This window comes from Tetrao urogallus (genome assembly GCF_951394365.1).
Source record: "Tetrao urogallus genome assembly, chromosome: 13".
Taxonomy (NCBI): Eukaryota; Metazoa; Chordata; class Aves; order Galliformes; family Phasianidae; genus Tetrao; species Tetrao urogallus.
In genome coordinates this window covers 14,001,079-14,019,144 of record NC_136826.1, presented here as the reverse complement: position 1 = coordinate 14,019,144, position 18,066 = coordinate 14,001,079, and the positions used below count along the sequence as shown (strand labels likewise).

General features: G+C 51.9%; 1 protein-coding gene across 1 annotated transcript; it reads right to left on the bottom strand.

Moving 5' to 3' along the window:
* Positions 1–1,923: 1,923 nt before the first annotated feature.
* Positions 1,924–9,489, bottom strand: TNMD (tenomodulin; the record flags this gene model as incomplete). The annotated part of the gene is given in 9 exon segments (XM_079542030.1): positions 1,924–2,133; positions 2,208–2,374; positions 3,394–3,547; positions 5,402–5,503; positions 6,403–6,543; positions 9,149–9,283; positions 9,366–9,428; positions 9,431–9,469; positions 9,472–9,489. Coding segments are annotated over 9 exon segments (1,029 nt in total).
* Between the last annotated feature and the right edge of the window lie 8,577 nt (positions 9,490–18,066).

Genomic DNA, 18,066 nt, shown 5'->3' with positions numbered 1-18,066 from the left:
CTCTTTGTCATCGTGCTTCTCCTGTGTAGGCAAGCTGCCCCAGCACCCTGCGGGATAGGGCAGGTGTAGGGCAGCTTCACTGCTGATGGAGGAAGCTGGAGGGAAGCAGCTTGAAGTGCTTGCGTCTCCTTTGACCTCACTGAATAAATCAAGCTGGTGTCAGCCCCTGGCTGGCTGTTGAGAGCCTCGTGGGTTTGGAAGGCGAGGCAGAGTGCGTCAGAGCATGGGAGCAGCTGCAGAGAGTGGAACTGATGGATGGAGACCAAGCAACAACACGTGAGAAGCAGGGCTGTGTTTGGATACACCTTTCTTCTTGGTAAAGCCATGCGAAAGCAAGGAGGCATGGAATTATCCCTGTTTGACTGGCTTTGGTGCCAGGCTGGTCAGAGCTGCCTTTACCCTGCTGGCTTTTTACCTGTCTGGCTGTGCGTGCAGGCGTGGACTTGCATGCAAAACACTGCTTTGCTAGTGCAGGTGGCTGTGGAAATGCCTCTGATAGAGACATCCCTGCTTGTGGGGGGACTCACCAGAGATGCCTGGCTGTCCCCAGGGCTGCCTGCTGTCCCCAGGGATGGCTGTACAGGGAGCCCTATGCACGCATGGCTGAGCAGCTCAGCACGTCTCTGTGCCACACACTTCTACAATCAGCAGTCCCACAGGGAGCTCGGTGCCCTGCCCTGTGCTGGGGATGGCTTCCACTGAGCAGTGTGTGCTCCTTGGGTGACATGGGGAGGGCTTTGGTCAATGATGCCTGTGGGGTGTCAGAGCTGCTTGGCAGCATTTGGCTCCCAGGAGAGCTGAAGCTCAGGAGGCTCGAACAGCAGGCTGTGAGCCCCTGGATTGCTGCAGGGGACGCGTGGGGCTAGCCCTTGGGTCAGCTCTGTGCTTTGAGAGTCTTAAATCCTCAGGCATGATTTGGCTGAAAAGGAGAGGGGCTTTGGGGAGCTGAGCTGCCAAAGGACCTGAGGATGTTTTCCTGTTATTTGTCTAAGCCTAATCACCACTTTGCTGATGCAGGGAGGGAAGGAAACATTCACTCCTAAGCTGTGTGTTTGCCTGGGGCTGGCTAAACGGTGGGCTGCTGGCCAGGCCCTGCTGGGAGCTGAACATGGGGATTGGGGCAGGGTGCCTGCAGGGACACAGTGCTGGGGACACACTGCACATGGGGATGTGGAGCCTGAGGGGCTGCAGCAGTGCCTGTGACGAGTGCTCAGCACCTGCTGATTGCTGATGTGCATCCTCCTTTGCTGGAACAGGTGTTTTTGTGGGTGAAATCAAAAGAGAGAAAATCTGAGATTTTGGCTGTGAAGGTTGAGCGTCCTCCTCAGTGTGGCAGCAGTTTGAAGACTATTTTTTGTCTTTGCAGGCTTTGCCTGTTTCTTGGCTGGGGGACAGCTGATGGCACTCGGGGCCATTTGCACCTCAATTTCCTCCAGTTTTGGTTGCCGTTTTTCTGCTGGCTACCACTTGGGCTCTTTGTGCAGGGAGCCCCGTCACCCTGCAAGATGCTAGGGGCACCTGGAGCTGTCACAGCTGTCACCAGAGACTCCTGAACATCCCCAAGGGCACCAAAGCTGAGGGGTGCCGTGTGTTGTTAACAAGTGCTGGCTCTACCAGGAGCACACTGGGGACCCCAGCACGTTCCCAGCAAGGCGACTCCCTGCACCTGAGTTATGGCTGCTCACGAGAAAGCAGCCGAGCAATTAGATCACTCCTCAGACCCATTAAGCATCACAGGCTGAGACGAAACGACTTTCCATTTTCTTTGCAATCGCTCATATAGGACATTTATTGCTTGCCTCTCAGTGGGGCGATGACGCCAGCCGGCCCAGCCCTCGGAGCCACGCTCGGAGTCTGCAGCCTGTTTGGGGGTCCCACGGCCTGCAGGGCTCTACCTGGGGGCTCAGTGGGTGCGCACAGGGCTTACACCCGGCCCAGCATGCGTGCGATCCACCAGTTGCAGGGCATGATGATACGGCAGATCACCCTGCCGCCCTGGTAGCAGTACGGGTAGGGGTAGTAGCCCAGCAGCGGCTCGCAGACCCGCCGGCAGTAGCGGTTGGCGCGGCGGCACTGTGCACAGCAGTAGCCCCGCTCATCCCACAGCGGGTGGAACTCCAGCCCGTTTTCTGTCTGTGAGAGAGAGTCAGCTGTCAGTGCGGCCTGGGTGCTGCTGGGCACCCCAGCGCGTGCTTCCCCACACTCACGTAGTCGTTGACAGGCAGGTCCTCTTCTGTCAGCTGCCGTGTCCGGCGCTTGGGTCCTGGTAGGGCAGCCTCCATCCCACGCTCATTGCCCCCATCCAGCCAGTTCTGGTCATCCGTGAACAGCCCGGTATCTTCTTCTGTTCTTGCCAGGCCAGCCAGCTCTGGAGCTGTGGGAAGAACCCATATTTACAGATCCCCAGCTTGGACCCTCTGACGCAACGTCATCTGGGGGCACTTTCAACCCTGCTGGGTTGTTTGGAAGGATAGAATCATTACAGTTCAGAAAAACCTCTAAGATCATCCAGTCCAATCCAACCCACCCCCACCATATCCATAACCACATCCCTCAGTGCCACATTCCTACAGCTTTGGAACACCTCCAGCGATCCCACCACTCCTTGGGCAGCCTGTGCCAGTGGCATCACTGCTCTTTCCGTGAAGAAACTTCTCCTAACATCCAACCTGAGCATTCTTATGAGCACTTCTGGCCCTGCTACAGCATCTGCTTGTCGTTTAGGCCAGACCTATTGTGACACTGATTTCCTTTGCTGACATTTTATCACAAATGGAGATGACAGAGGAGATGGGGGGCACAGCAGGGTACTGGTGGCCATGAGTCACTTGGTACTGCATGAGACAAGACATTGTGCCTCCATGGCCACTGAGGAGGAAGGTGTCTTGGTTGAGGTTTTAAACAAGCTCATTCTGATAGAAATGGGTTAGAGAGTGGGTAATTATGCCAGCAGATCTCAGAGGTTGTGGCCTCTGTGGAACGTGTGGCGAGCAGCTGGAGGTGGCAGCCCCGTTGTGTGATTGAGAGGCGGATGGCTGCTCCTGCTCTGATGTTCATGTGGCGATGAGAATTTAGGCGTCCCAGTTTCCAGCAGTGCTGGCTTCCTTGCAGGTACAAAGGAGTTTTCTGCCTTTATTACGAGGGGGGAGGACACTTTACAAAATGCAGAGCAGTGGGGAGCCGGAGGAGACTAACGCTTTGCAGAGAGAACTGTCGGCCCACGTTGTTACATTGGCATATTCCCTCTTGGTTGTGGCAAGCATCTGAACGCATGTCTGAGACTTACAGCAGGGCAGCAGGAGTGGGATAGTAGCAGAGGAGACAGGGGAGGCGGCGCGGCTGCTGCCAGCAGTCACCCTGCAGGTATCTGGGGAAGGAGATGGCTCCTTGTACCTGCTATTGGCGTTGGGTGGATCCAGTAGATGGTCACATTTCTACAAATGTTAAAAATTTTGGAGCTCTTCAGGAACTCCTTGTTCTGAATGGGTTTTTCACCAGGCACCCAGACCATGGACTGCTCAAAGTAGGTGGTGGTGATTTCTTCACCCTGAGGAAGAGTCAAATTTGAGAACAGCATGGTAAGGCACCCTCACCCCAGCTCAGCACCCGTCTTCTCTTCCTAACCCTAATGCACATCTCCACTTCAAGCACCTAGATTTGTCTGCCTCAAACCCTGGATTTGGGTCTCAGCAGGTGCACATCTGACCAGCATCACCCTGCTCTCCCCTCCCTCCCTTCACCATCCTCCACCATCCCCACCTCCACCACTGCAGAAGCCTTCTCCTTTGCAGTCCCCACCATCTGGATCAGCCTTCTGGAGCTCCCTAGCTCATTTAAAACCAAAGATTAAAACATCTCCTCTCTGCTTTGCTCTTACTACTTAATTTCTCTCTCCTTCTGCTCCTGATTTTGTGATCGAACACTTTAATTTATTCCTCGCAGAAATTCTTTGCACGGCCGTGTTCTGTAATTTATACCACATGTCTCTGCCATTGCATTATTCCATGGTGTGTTTTGGCAGGCACTTAGGGGGGAGATATATAAAGATTATTGGATGGGTCTGTGCTGTGCTGTCTGCCAAGGCGGCGCGGTGCATGGTGCTGATGGTGGCCCATAGAGCAAGCTGGCAAATGGCTTTTTCTCTCCAGAAGGTGTCTGGAGCTGCGTTTTTCTTTTATAGAATTTTTCCATATGGCTTCAGGAAGTCCTACTCGAGAGCCAGCAACACCTGACCGATTTTGAGTTGTTTTCAGCATTTTGCTACAAGCCGTCCCGTTGGGAAGGCGGCCTGGCAGTGCTGGGGCTCCGGGAGGGATTTTCCCCAGTTCATGTGCTTTTTACCTCCTTTTGTGCTTCCCCCTCCAAACTACAGAGAACCAGGGGAAGGAGGAGAGCAGAGATTGCTGCTGAAGGTACCGACTGCGTTTCCCAATTTCTCCAAAAGCAGTCAGGCTCCCCAGAAGAAATGGTAGATCTTAAATCTACATTTATCTCCCCGGCTTTTACATTTCAGCTCTCTACCTGGGGCAATGTTCTGCTAAAGACTGAAAAGTCACATCCGTTTTATGGTGGTAGCAGAAAAGATCTATTAGCTTCTTATGGCATAATCAAAGAATCTGTGTCTCAGAATTTGGGTCATGATTCAGGGAAAAGTTTCTTGCCCGCGCTTTATTCCAAACACGTGTTCTGCTGGCACTTAATTTGTGATGGCTTCCGGGGATGGGGGTTGAACTGACCCTCATCCTGCAAGTGAGCAGGCTTGGGGATGGGGCATGGCTGCTGCCCTCGCCCCACCGGTGGCACAGAGCTGGCACATCCCCTGCTGGAGCAGAGAGATGGAGGTAGCACTATTTCCATGCCACACATCAAGCACACACCTTGTTCAAGCAAGATGTGGTAGGTGAGATTTAAAGGCACATCTGCAAAAGGGAGGCTTGTGGAGGCTGGGGTCATGCTGGCACACCATTTCTTTGTGCAAGATGCCTTGGTGGCAGTGCTTGGCCAGGCTGCATGCAAGTGGCAGAGCGCTTTCCCAAATCGCATTTTGCAAATGCAGCTGCTCTTTTAAACTCATTACTTCTGCCTCGTTCTGCTCTAGAACAGGAGGCTCAGTTCTCAGAGAAAGCAATTTGATTGACTTTTTGGTGATTGTTAATCCTGAGCTGCCTTGCAACCTTTTGACTACAACAGGATTATTGTTCTTGGTCTCCGGTATTGTGCTAAGAGGTTTTTGTCTGTCGGCTGCCTAATCCTGTCTCTTTCCACTTGTTGTTTTCAGAGGCAATCCTCTGCAATAAGATCATTTCATGAAGCAATCACAACTCCTTATTTCTCTATGGCAGCCTGGAGCAGTGGGAGCACTGGGTGCCTCGCAGATTCGGGTGCTGCTTTGCCCACGTACCTCCAGCTCAGGGATCTTGGCCTCCGTAGTCTCAGGTATGACTTTGGTCTGAGTTTTGATGAAGCACTTTTGAAGTCCCACAAAGAAGATGCCAGTTATTCCCTACAGCATCAAAACAAAGAGCAAGAAAGCAGTCACGGCATAGCAGAAGGATAAATAACAGCATCCTACGGGGAGTGCAGCTGGATCAGAGTTTAGTCATATTTTTCCTGTTGATGTTTTTGTGCAAACTCTGCTCAGCAGCAGTGCTAAGACATACTAACAGGTTCTCCTAAGGGATGTTGCATTTTATGGTTTGGGAGAATTGGGCTTTTTACAAATATTTTAAGGCAGGTAGTCATAAAATTCCACTTTGCTCCCCTTCTCCTTATAACTATCACGAGCTCCAGTTACCATAAATAAAAATATGCAGAAGAGTATTTGACCGTTATGGTTATATGAACATTCAGCCCTCAGTTCCTGCTAGGCTATTAGCTGAAAATTTTGCCATATGTCACTGCACAAGGTAGTTCCCTACAAATTTTAATTAGGTTTCAGAGAGAGCCTACAACATTGTCACAAGGTTTTAATGCTCTCCAGACAGACGAATGTACTGGGTTTGGGTAGATTTATGATGATTGCATTCCTTTGCAGGGGTAAATCCAATAACTAGGTCTTGCTTTTAAAATGTATTTTTCTGGAACTGAACCTTGCCACTATTAAAGCTTACGTAGGCACACATCTCCTGTCCTTTGAGAGTACACCCAGGTGGTCTGCACATGGGGATTGCTCTCTCTGATGCAGAACAAAACCATCCTGGAGCGTGCTCCGGCAACACCGCAGCATCCTAAGGGATCCTCTTGTTCCTATTGCAGCTGGACTGGGAAGCACATGTTGCATTTTAAGCACCCGCTGGGTCCCATTCCGTTGGGGAGCCAGGGACTCCCATAGAGCATCCCCACAACTCCCAGCAAGGAGATGGGGTCTGGGCAGGGCTTCCCCCATAAGCCCTGCTCACTCACGTTCTTGAAGTCGTGGATCTCCAGGATCTCCTCACTGCCATTCCCACTCCTGAAGGTCTCCGTCCTGGTCAGCGGGTCGATCTCCATCACAATTTTCTTCTTCTCGCCGTGGCTGAAGAAGGTGTGCTCCATGTCATAGACCTGAAAGGGACAAAACCACACTGGCTGAGCCCCCACTGCCTTTCTAGTCTTTCCTGTACCCAAGCAAGGAGAGGCAGCTCCCAGGGAAAAAAGGCAGGAGGAAGGCACATGCTTGGCTATGGGATAATGGAGAACCTGAATAGCAGCAGGTGAACATGGGGCTAGAAGATGCTCATCCCACACCCATTTATGATAGAATCATTAAGGTTGGAAAAGACCACTAAGATCATGCAGTCCAACGATCAGTCCATCGCCACCATGCCCACTAAACCACATCACTCAGTGCAACATCATGGTTCTGGAACACCTCCAAGGACAGTGATCCCACCACCTCCCAGGGCAGCCTGTGCCAATACCTCCCCACTCTTTCTGAGAAGAATTTTTTTCCTAACATCCTATATTTATGTTCCAGGCTGGACTGAAGCCCTGACTAAGGGACTTCGCCATCCCCCGTCCCCAGCTCGCTGGCTCCATCTCTGTGCCTTCTGCTTTCCCTGAGAAGTGCCTCCTCCTGCCTTGAGGAGATTGGGGATCGCCTGCAGATCAAAGCCCTCCTCGAGGGCTGCTGAAGAGCTGCTGAGGAGCTGCAGGGTGTCACAGCCTGCTCCCCGGTGTGTTCGTCCCCGCAGGGAGCCGGGGGAGCAGCCCTCTCTTCCCTGCACAGTGAGCCTGGCAGCCCTCCCGGCTCTGCGGACGCCAGGCCCTTAAAGGATGAGTAGTGGCAGATGCTGTTTGAAGCGCAGAAGTGATCCTGCTGGCACAGTGAGAGCTGTGCAGAGTCTCTTTTCCCCAGTCAAATAGCAACGTGCAGAAACAAAGGGCTTGTGCAAAATCCTTCTCAGGGTTTTCCGGGTCAGCATCCCCCATTTTGCAACTTCAGGAGGATGTTGTGGTGCTGGAGCTGGCTGAGCAGTGCAGTAACTACCGGATACCTTTGCCCCTGGTAAAAATGTGAAGAATGATGTGCTCCTTGGCAGTCGCTGGCTTCTCCTGTTAGTCAGCAGGAGGCTTTTATAAAGATATATATATATGTCAATAGACTTTATGATATGGAAAAAGTAGTGCAGAGCCTAAGGTGGCTGGAAGGCTGCCTGTTCTGACTGACAGCGTGTGCACAGGGCCATAAATCAGCTGTAGGAGGGTACGATCCTCAGTGGTACCTTACTCTCAAGTTCCTCTCCATTTACAAAGACTTATTCATGCCAGCACTATGGCCAAATAACCCATTTGGGCTTGGCTTGCCCTCTGCTGCTCAGAGAGATGTTTTATAGGGCTAAAAATAATTCTTGCTTGCCAGCCCTTGAAAAACATCCCCTTGCATGTCCGTGGTGAGCCCCTCACTGATGGCTTCTACTTGTGCTGCGGTGCTGGGGCAATGCTGCCATGCTGCAGGCACCAGGGCTGGTGCAGAAAGGCTTCCAGTGCTGACATTCTCCAAGTTCTCCCACACTGCCAGTGGGGCTGCAAGAGCCCAGGGATGGCGTTTTGGTGCTGGAAGCAGGACTTTCCCCAACATCTCCTTCCTTGCCAAGATAGCACAAGCGAAGCACCAGTGTCATTTTTCTTGGTCATTTTTAAGTCATTTGCATTGACATAAAATGACTTTAAAAGGGTGACTGCCCACGTGTGAGCTCTGGGTGGTCTCTCCCCTTGGTCACTTGCTACCAGCAGCCCCATCTCCACTTGTTTTAGCCACGCTGCCTTTGGCCAACGCTGGGATTTTCCTGTACCTGACCTCTTGCCATTCCCTTGATATCCGAACTGAGTCAGAGCCCATCCCAGGGTCAGCACCACCCCGCTGGCTCACACCGTGCTTCTCGAGGAACAGTGGAGACTTTATAAACGTCTTGGCAAGAGCCCGGCTGCACATATGGCTTTTATTGCTTCTATTTGCGGTATTTATTTCTATGTGCTGATAAGAAGACAAAGCTTCTGGCGCCTGGGGGTCCGTGGGTTGGTGAGGAGTGAGGGGAGCTCACTGTAGGAAAGGGGATGTGCACAGGAATTTTGGGGCTGTCAGGAGTAGGGAATCAACCCCAGCACGGTGCACCCAGGGCCTCCCAGCTGAGCACAGCACACAGAGGGAGCAGGGAACGGAGGAGCTCAATCCAGTTAGCAGGAGCTCCCTCTCCAAAAGCTAATCCGTCTCACCATCCCCTCACATTGCAGACACATTAAAGTAAGAAATACAATCCATGACAATCAATCACCACTGCGTCCTGGCTTTCTCTCCTCTTTATGCGGTGGCATAATGACTTTTCCACCGGTTTCTGGCAAGATAATTGAAATGAAATGGAAAATATTTTCTTACTTGTCATGAAATTTGCTGCCCGTGAAAGAGAGTAACTTTAACTCTTCGTGGTGCAGCTCCGTACCCTTTAATTGTCAGTTAGGAGAGGAATGTGGTTACAGAGAAAAAAGCCAGCCTGTATAAAGTAAAAGCTAGTTATGAATAATACAAGGCTTTGTAAAAGTCCCCACAAATCCTTGTAGTGCAAGAAAATACATTTTGCAAACTTGCCTGTATTTCAGGGCACAGTTCAATTTAAGCAAGGAGGCGGGGGAGCGCAGCGCTCCGAAACGCTGCCCCGAGGGCTGCACTTACTTGTCTGGATGCTGGGTTCCACAGGTGTTTGACACCAAAGAGTATGAGGATGAGAGCAATGAGCAGCACGCTGAAGAGCAGCCCGCAGACCTTGTACCTGGTGCGGGTCTTCTTTCGGGTCTTGGATGCTTCTGCCTAGACAAGCACAAAAGGACAATATCCAGAGGTCTGCCATCGCTCCCGGAGGGACGAGGACACGAGCACACGGCAAACTCACATCCAGAAAGCGGCAGTCCTCGGGGCCGTGCTGCGACGTCCCTCCCATGATCTCGGTGCTGGCTGCTCCCTGTGTGCGAGGACGAGCGCTCGAGGTGGAGTTACGCAGGCTCTGGGCTGCACATGCAGTAAGGCTGGCTTCCTGCGGCTCCGATGACGGCTGCAGCCAGCGTTCCCCGCAGCCCGCCTGCCCCGGGGCTGGGACAGGAACACTGGTGGGCGAGAGGGGACGTCGGCAGCTCGCAGGCTGTGGGCGATTCCCATGAGTTTGGAGAGGAGCCCTCGCTCAACTCCACTGCACGGTGCCCATCGGGCCTCTTATGAGCTCCCAGCTGGGGCTCCCAGGCTTCAAGCACTGCCCCTGCCCTCTGCTTCTCCCCCTGCACCATCCCTGGATGTGCCCAGGCTGTGCCAGGGCTCCCCAGGCTCCTGGGGCAGTGGGGATGTGGATATGGGCACGGCAGCAGTGCAGGTGTTCCCATGGGCACGCATCCATGTGTGTGCAAGTAGCTGCGCACACAGCCATGTGTATGCGTTTGCATGTGTGTGCACAGATGCGTGTGTGCATGCAGATGTGTGCACATCCTGCCAGCACCACAGGAATTCAAGCTCTCCCTGTGGAGGGCCCTGGCACCCCACGCTCGCTTTGTGCGGCTCCTGCATCGCCCCGCAGTTCAGCCCGGCCTGGAATTTCCTGACTAAATGTTTTTTTGTACTTAAAAACAATTTCCATTTGTGGAAATCATCCCATCTCTTCATGGAAATGAACCCGTTTTGAGGAGGGCTTTCAGGAGTGCAGTGCAAAGTCTGTGCTCTGAGCAGGACAGTGGCTCCCTGGTGCGGAGGAGCTGGCACGTTCCTTTTTCCCAAGCTGTCTGTGCTAATAAAAACTGTGAGTGCGGGATGCACTAATTAAAACTGTACTGAAAGGAAGAAAACCCACGTCAAAAACCCACATTCGCTTTTTCTCTGGTGAGAAGCAGAGGAAGAAATGGCAGCACTGGTGATGCCAGGACCGGTGCTGGCTTTTCAGCTGCTGCCAGCCCTATATGCGGGTGTCTAATATGAGAGGCCGGTACTGACAAGTGGCAGACAGCACGTTATTCGGGGGGGAAAATCATTTTTTTTAATGGGCAGCAATTGCAGTCATCCTTTGAAAACATCTGAAATATTTTGGAAACCTGAGTGCAGCAAATATGTGCAGCCAGCGCAGCTCTACTTCCACACGTTCCCTTTCATGGGGAAGTTTCGCCTCTGAAGCTTTTGTTCTGAAAACTGAAGGAACTGTTTTGGACTGAAAACATTTTTTGTTTTTTTCCTTCCCTGTCAAAATTACTGTTTCAGAGGAAAACTTTGGAGCTGCTCTACTGAAAGGCGACTATGATTACAGGAAAGAATTACAGCAGCGCTGTTAACCAGACATAATTGATCCGCATCGCAGCCATCTTCACAATATCCCCCACTCCAGGCGCAGGAAACACTGCAAATACCACTCATAAACCAAATTAGGCATTATTATTTTGTTACTGTTGTAAGGTAAATGTCAAGTTTTTTAATGACAATCAGCACAACTCCGGCAGGAGTCAGACGGCTGAATTAACTTGAAGAGGTGAGAACGTCCCAGGGCTGGAAGTTAATAAAACTCAATAAATATCATCACACGTGAGGAGCAGGCAGAGGGATGGGGCTCCCACATGCCTCCACTCTCCATAGGCAGCAGTAGTGCTGCCCAGCCCCACATTCCGGGTTTGGTGGCAGCAAATCATGTTTTTGGGGAAAAATGTTCAATGGCTGTAAGATGACAATTAGGGTTTCTATAGGAGAGCAGCTCTGATGTAAATCTCCCATCGGCGCCAATGAAGAGGGAACAACTGCTAATTTTCTTCAAAGCTAATGAGTGCCAGTCTGTATGACGGGGGAGAATTTAATCTGATGCAAACTGAGGAATAGAAGCAATGCTGATATTAACGTGTGGCTAATTGATACCCAGAAGAACATTTGGAATGATTAAAAGGCATTTGATTTCTATACAGGACAATAAGAGGCTCATTGCCTCCTCTCGTTTCTGCACTTCTTGCTTCGGTTTGCCCGGCAAACAATCTCTCACACTGCTGTGCAGCTTGAGTGCTGCATGACATCCCTGGAAATACCATACCAAGAAATTCCTCCCAGCCAGCACAGGAGTGTGAGACGCAGGAATAAAAGCGGCCCTGAACTGCTGAGAGCAGCTCCCCAGAGCAGAGCAGCTCGGCCAGCGGCCTCCATCCAAAAACGAACTGTGATTAATGGGGTGCTCTTTGTTCTAATGAAAAACCCATTAAGGTCAGTGGCAGCATCTCGGAGCAGCACTAAACTGGAACGATGGAGACAGTAAAGTTAAAAATGAGCCATAATATTAATGTGGATAGTGAATTAATTGGGCAATTCCACAGGCAGTACGTAAATCACAGCGTTCCCCACGGGACAGGGATGCTCCTGGTGCTCACCGTGGGATGCAGCCTCGGCAACCCCGTGCCCCCCAGTCACCACCACCTGGGGGCTGCTGGGGGTCTCCCCACAGGGCTGTGCCTCTTGCACTGGGTAGCATTGGCTCTCCTGTGCTGCTAACAGCTCGTTAGCCACGGGGCTGATTGCTCCGAGCCCTTTCTGCTTCAAACAAATCCATTCTCTGCAACTTTCGGCAGATGAGAGGCCGCGTATCTCCTCTTATCAACCTGCCACACAGGGCCCCGTTGGAGAGAGGTTTAGATAATTGGCCTATTCATCATTTATTGTTTATCTTAAGTTCACAGCATGGTAGAAAACTCTGGAGACACACTTGATTCAAGTTAAGGAACTTAATCATCGTGACAAAACCACCTGGGGATTTGGGCTTCATGCATGTCGCTCTCTGCTGCAGCGGATGCTGGGAGCTGACAGCCCTCACTGAGGGATGGCACAGATGAGCTCACGGTGGTCATTCCAAAGGAGCTGCTCAGTGATTGCCATCAGCACGTGCTTCTCTTCGCTCACCCCATGAAAACCCCGTGTCTCGGCACTACGCCGGCTCCCTCATCAACAGAAGTTATTAACAGAACAGAAGAACTTCATCCAAACGCTGGTTTCATCTTGACAAATAACTGTGTGGATGGGGCTCTGGGCAGCCTAATCAAGCGTGTGGCAACCCTGCCCACAGCATAGGGCTTGCAGCTCAATGATCTTCAAGGTCCCTCCAACCCAAGCCATTCTACAGTTCTATGCCAATTTCATGTCTCTGTTCTACTAGATGTTCAACAATTCTTCAGAAACAGTTCCTCATGCATGAGGCTCACCATGCCTACAGGACAAATGCAAGTGGCATTCTTCACCAGGCTCTGAACATCTGGGAAGCAAAGATCAACATGGTAATCATGGTAAACAATGCCCAGCCATTGTAAGCCACTTCTCCCAGTAAGGAGCTACTTCCCACCAGAAGTGTTAAAATGTAATTGAAAGCTACGTGCGTGTTGGTGTTGCACAGAAAGCCATTTTATTAAAGATATTTTAAGGCTGAAAGGGTTGTTAAGATCCAAAGCAATGCTGTGGAGCTGCTGCCAGATGTGTGCACAAGAGGATGATAACGCTGGCTGCCTGTTGTACTGTGGGCATCTCTCAGGAAGAAATTCTTTACTGAGAGGGCAGTGAGGCGTGAGCACAGGATGCCCAGCGAGTGTGGGTGCTCTAGCCCTGCAGTGCTCAAGGCCAGGCTGGATGGGGCCCTGGGCAGCTGAGCTGGAGGAGACAACCAGCCTGCTCCTTTCCTGTAGCATGCCCATGCAGCTCTGGCTGCTCCCAGCACCAGCTGCTCTCACCAGCAGAGCTGGTGTCACTGGAGCCAAGGAGGCTCAGGTGCCCCTGCTGAGAGTATATAGGGAGTGGGGTGGGGGCTGTGGGGGCACTGCTTGGCTCAGTGGGTTGTTATCATGGGTAGGGAGGTTTGGGTACATGGGCCAGCACAGCAAGATCTGAAGGTTGGCGAGAGGTGACTGAGAGGACAGCGGAGAAAAGATCGGAAATGGAGGAGGCTCTGATGTCTGTGGATGAGGTGGACTGGCTGCAAGCCGTGTGAAGCTGAACACTGGGGTTTGGGTTTGTGCCCCCTGGCCAGTGCGTGGGGATTCCCAGGAGAAGTCAGCTGCAGGGATCAGGTTCTGTGTGTGCGCTTTTGTCCTCCCGAAAGAAAGCACATTTTTCTTGCTTACTGGGAGTTCCTGTTTGTCATTTTTATAAATCAGTGTTTATTGGCCTAATTATTGTAAATGCAGAGCCCAATAAAGGTGACTGTGATTGCAATATCTGGTAATGAATTTTATAACAAACCTGCTGAGCTTGAAAGCTGCCAGCAGGAGAGACATTATGTCAGGTTAATGACAGAGAGGAGAAATGCTCCCCACTATGCTTTTTCCAGAGCATGAAGGACCTCTGGGGGAGGCTGCTGGGTTCCTGCAGGATCCCCTCATGCTGCAGCCCAAAGCTGTGGGGCTCCTTGCTGCTCCCCCATGGATGTGTGATGACACTTTAAATATCAGGATGGGGAGGCATGGCCCTGCCAAGGCTCAGTCCTACGCTGGACATGTAGCCATGAGCCAGCAGCACCCAGAGGCACTCCTCTCCCTTTTCCAGTTCCCCATCTGCCTTAATCCCACCATGCAAATGCTGAACGTGAGGCACTGGGAAAGCAGCTTAAACAGCACCTAAAGCTAGCTCAACTCAAACTGCTGTAAATAGATTAATTTAAAAAAATCAATTGAGCTCTGCAGGGGCAGATTTTCCAATAGAGATGCACATCAGCACTCTGGTGTCTGCTCCCATCTCCTCTCTTTTGTGGAGAGCAGTGTCCCCACCCTGCCCTGATGTCCCCAGCTTGTGTTCAGCCACATGTGGGGCTGTCCCACGGCCACCCCAACCCCCTCCCTGTACAGCCAAGAATTGACTTTGCTGGGGAAAGGAGTGCTGCTCCTCAAGTGTGGTGGCGTGGGACATTTGTGGGCTGCTTGGGAGTGCTTAGGAAGCCCCAAGTGGTGATGCTATTAAATATGATCATAAGCACGTCTGATCTCTGGCCAGCACCAAGCTCTGCTGTTTCCCAAAGTCTCCCAGTTTGGATCTGAATCTGCATTTCAAAGCCACGAGTGCTTGGCTCTGAGCTCTCAGTCTGTTACAGCTGTCAGCTCTGTTGAGCCTGGGTCTGCGCTGCTCTTGGTCGGGTCTGTGCCACTGCAGCGATTGGGGTGACTCTGCTAGTTGGGATCAGACCCAGAGCATGGCTTCATGCTGCTTAGCTGGGTTGGCAGGGCCTGATTTAGCTTTCCAGCAGCAAGAACCTTGTAGAAAATGGAAAGAATGAAGCCTGGAAAAGAACATATTTTCTCTTAAATAATGCAGAGAAATATGGAGGAGGAGGTCATATAAATGTGATTTAGCCCTCTGCCCCTGTGTTATTTGCTCCCAGTCGTGAGTGTGCCTCATCTGTGTCCCGTGGGCTGAGGGAATTGCTTGCCCTCTGCAATGTGCAGGTGCTCGCAGGCACAGAGCCTCTCTCCCAACTGCCACCAAGGAGCTTGAGCCGCTTGTTTTATATCTTTCATATTTGCTTGGCAGCTGCTGCGTTTGACGCTGCTTGATGTGAGAGCAAATTGCATTAACAGAAACATATTTATGGGGACAAGTTGAAGGGGAGGGAATTGTGCTCTGAGGCTGTTTGCAGAAACCTGTGCTGAGCTCCTCGGGGGCTGCTGGGGCGCTGGGCAGGAGGCACCCAGCCCCCGGCCTTGCTCAGAAGCTGGGGTGAAGGGTTCTGGGGGTGCTCCCCCCCAGATCCATTGCCCTCGTGCCCCCCCATCAGTGTCCATTGGTTTCTTACTGATGTGCCCCAGTGATGTATCTGCTGGAAGCAAGAAGACAGAGGTGGAAGGCTGGCATCCATGGCTGCGTTCAGCTAGCTGCCGAGGATATTGTCAGGGCAATATCCTGCCCTGCTCCACCTTTGAGCAGCGATATTTCATTAATTTGGTCATCTCTGCCTGTGCTGATACAGTTGCAATATTGCAGAGGTTCCTGCTCGCAACTCCCTGAGGAGGAGTGGGATTCAGACAGCAGCAGAGCTCTGCCCTGTGCAGCGCTGTGCGCCCCGCGGCTGCTGGAGGGTTCACAATGTCCTGTGTTCCCCAGATGCTTTCAGGCAGCAATAATGATACACCAAAGCAACTGGTTATTATCATCAAACCCTCCAAAATCTCAGGGAAACTCAGCGAGGTCTAGATGAAGTCATGTCTCTGTACAGACACAAAAATGTCACATTGTGTTGGCCAGTGCCAGCAGACACTGAATGAGTGGCACTGAGCATCACTCCCTCTTCTGTGTGCAGGCTTCTGGATGCTCTTCTCCCCCAATTTACAAACAGCCCTTGTGCTGTTGGTTTCACCTGGAGGCTGGCAGTGGCACTGAGATCCCTCTGGCTATCCCACCCGGTGGCCGGGACAAGCCTTTCCCACGTGGTTTTTGTCACCATGTTGGCTGCAGGCAGTTGGGGAGCCAGGTGAGTCCTCCCCTCCAACTGCACAAATACCATTATAATGCAAACCGTATGTACATTTCTGTCTTCATTTACATGTGGGGAAGGGTATGCTGCTGCATTCTGACTGCGTTATCACAGACAGCAGTGCCACACCATGCAAGTGACGTGTCCAACAGCAGCAGCGTGAGCAGCGGGGCTGACATCTCCCCTCCATCAGCTGCACTTGGGACTTCCCTGCTGGGCGTGGGAGTGACAAATGGTGCGATCGATGTGGAGGCTGAGCCGTGCTGTAATCTCGCTCAGCCCTGCTAAGCCCGGAATTGATCCAGATCTAATCTCACTGATCCTGGGCAAACCCAGGAGCAGATCCAGATTCTGATGTAACATATCCTGTGCAAATCCAGAGGAGCTCGATCAATGTCTGTGTGTCATCACTCTGGTTCCTACTCGCCGTGAAGGGGCTTATCCATGTTATCTGCTCTGTGATGTGTAACGCGATAGAGCTGGGCGCGGCGATCGATCGCTGCTCATTAGTGACTGATGTCCCCTCCGCAGGGCTGCAATGCCCTGCTGTACCTGCAGGGCGGCGGGGCTCCCATGAGGTATGATAGGAAGAGGCTGAATTCTGTCTGGGGATCGGTGCTGTGGATGTAGTCTGTATCAACTTTAGTAAGGCCTTTGAATATCTCCAGTGGTATTCTCCTGGAGAAGCTGGCAGCCCACGGCTTGGACAGGAGGAAAAGGAATTGGAGGTGTTAGCTGACAGATGGCTGAATGTGAGCCAGCAGTGTGCCCAGGAGGCCAAGAAGACCAATGGCATCCTGGCTTATATCAGCAGTAGTGCGGCCAGCAGGAGCAGCTGGTGGTTGTCCCTCCATTCTCAGCTCTGCTGATGCCACACCTCAGTGCTGTGCTCAGTGTTGGGCCCCTCACTAGAGAAAGACATCGAGGTGCTGTGGGGTGTGAGCAGAGATGGGCAACGTGAGGGGTCTGGAGCACCAGTCTGGTGGGGAGCAGCTGAGGTTGTTCGGAGAGGAGAAGAGGAGGCTCAGGGCAGAGCTTATTGTCCTCTACAACACCTGAAAGGAGGTTGTAGTGAGACAGGAGTCGGGCTCTTCTCCCAGGTAACAGTGATAGAATGAGATGGAACGGCCTCATGTTCCTCCAGGGGAGGCTTAGGTCGGATGTTATGAAAAATTTATTCCCAGAAAGAGCTGTGATGCACTAGCACAGCTGCCCTGGGAGATGGTGGGGTCACTGTGCCTGGAGATGTTCCAGATCCGTGGAGATACACTGTGGGACATGGCTATGGACATGGTGGGGGTTGGTTGAGGTTGGACTACATGATCTTAGAAGTCATTTTCAAGCTTTATCATTTGCTTTCGATCATGTCTTGCCTCAGTTATGGAAGTTTTGTGTTGTTCTGAAAGTCAGTGATGAAGCTGGGGATATCCGGAGGAGATGCAGTCAGTGTAGGTGGGCTCTTGTGCCCACCTGGAGCGCTCACTGGTTTCCTTACCCACACTACTGCCATCAGTGAGCACTGCACCCCTCCTCACTTTATTGCACTGCCCACATACACCAGCTCTGCAGCCCATGGCATTGGGATTGAGCTCATCCAAGGGAGCAAGCAGCAGAACCTACGTGTGCCAGCCAAGGGGCTTCTGCTGCAGTGCCCTCTTGCAACTCTAATAACTTCAGGAACAAAAAGCAATTACCTTCTGGGTGGAATTTCTCCAGCCTTTACTCAGCCCACTGGGGAATTTGGCAGGCACGAGTATTGCAGTTTTATTCAGCTATTCCTGAGTTATACCCAGCACAGGGAAAATGGCATGTCTCACAGCTTGATGTTTTTCTGATGTCTTTATTCTAATATATATATATTTATATACATATAAAGAAAAAAACAGACCCCAAAGCTCTCTCTTCAAAATGCAAAACCTGTCCTTAGCTTAATTCAGCAGAGACTCAAGCAGCTGCTCCTGCATCTTGGAGAAAAGAGGCCTTGTGCTGTTAATGTGTGCTGGGATTGGAGGCGGAGAGATGAAGGTGCCACTCTCCGTGCCCCAGCCCTGTGAGGATATGGGATGTGGAAACGGGGCTGCTCACAGCACAAGCACCCTGCTGACCCCGTTGGGCACTACAGGGCACCCTGCAGCCGGGTACC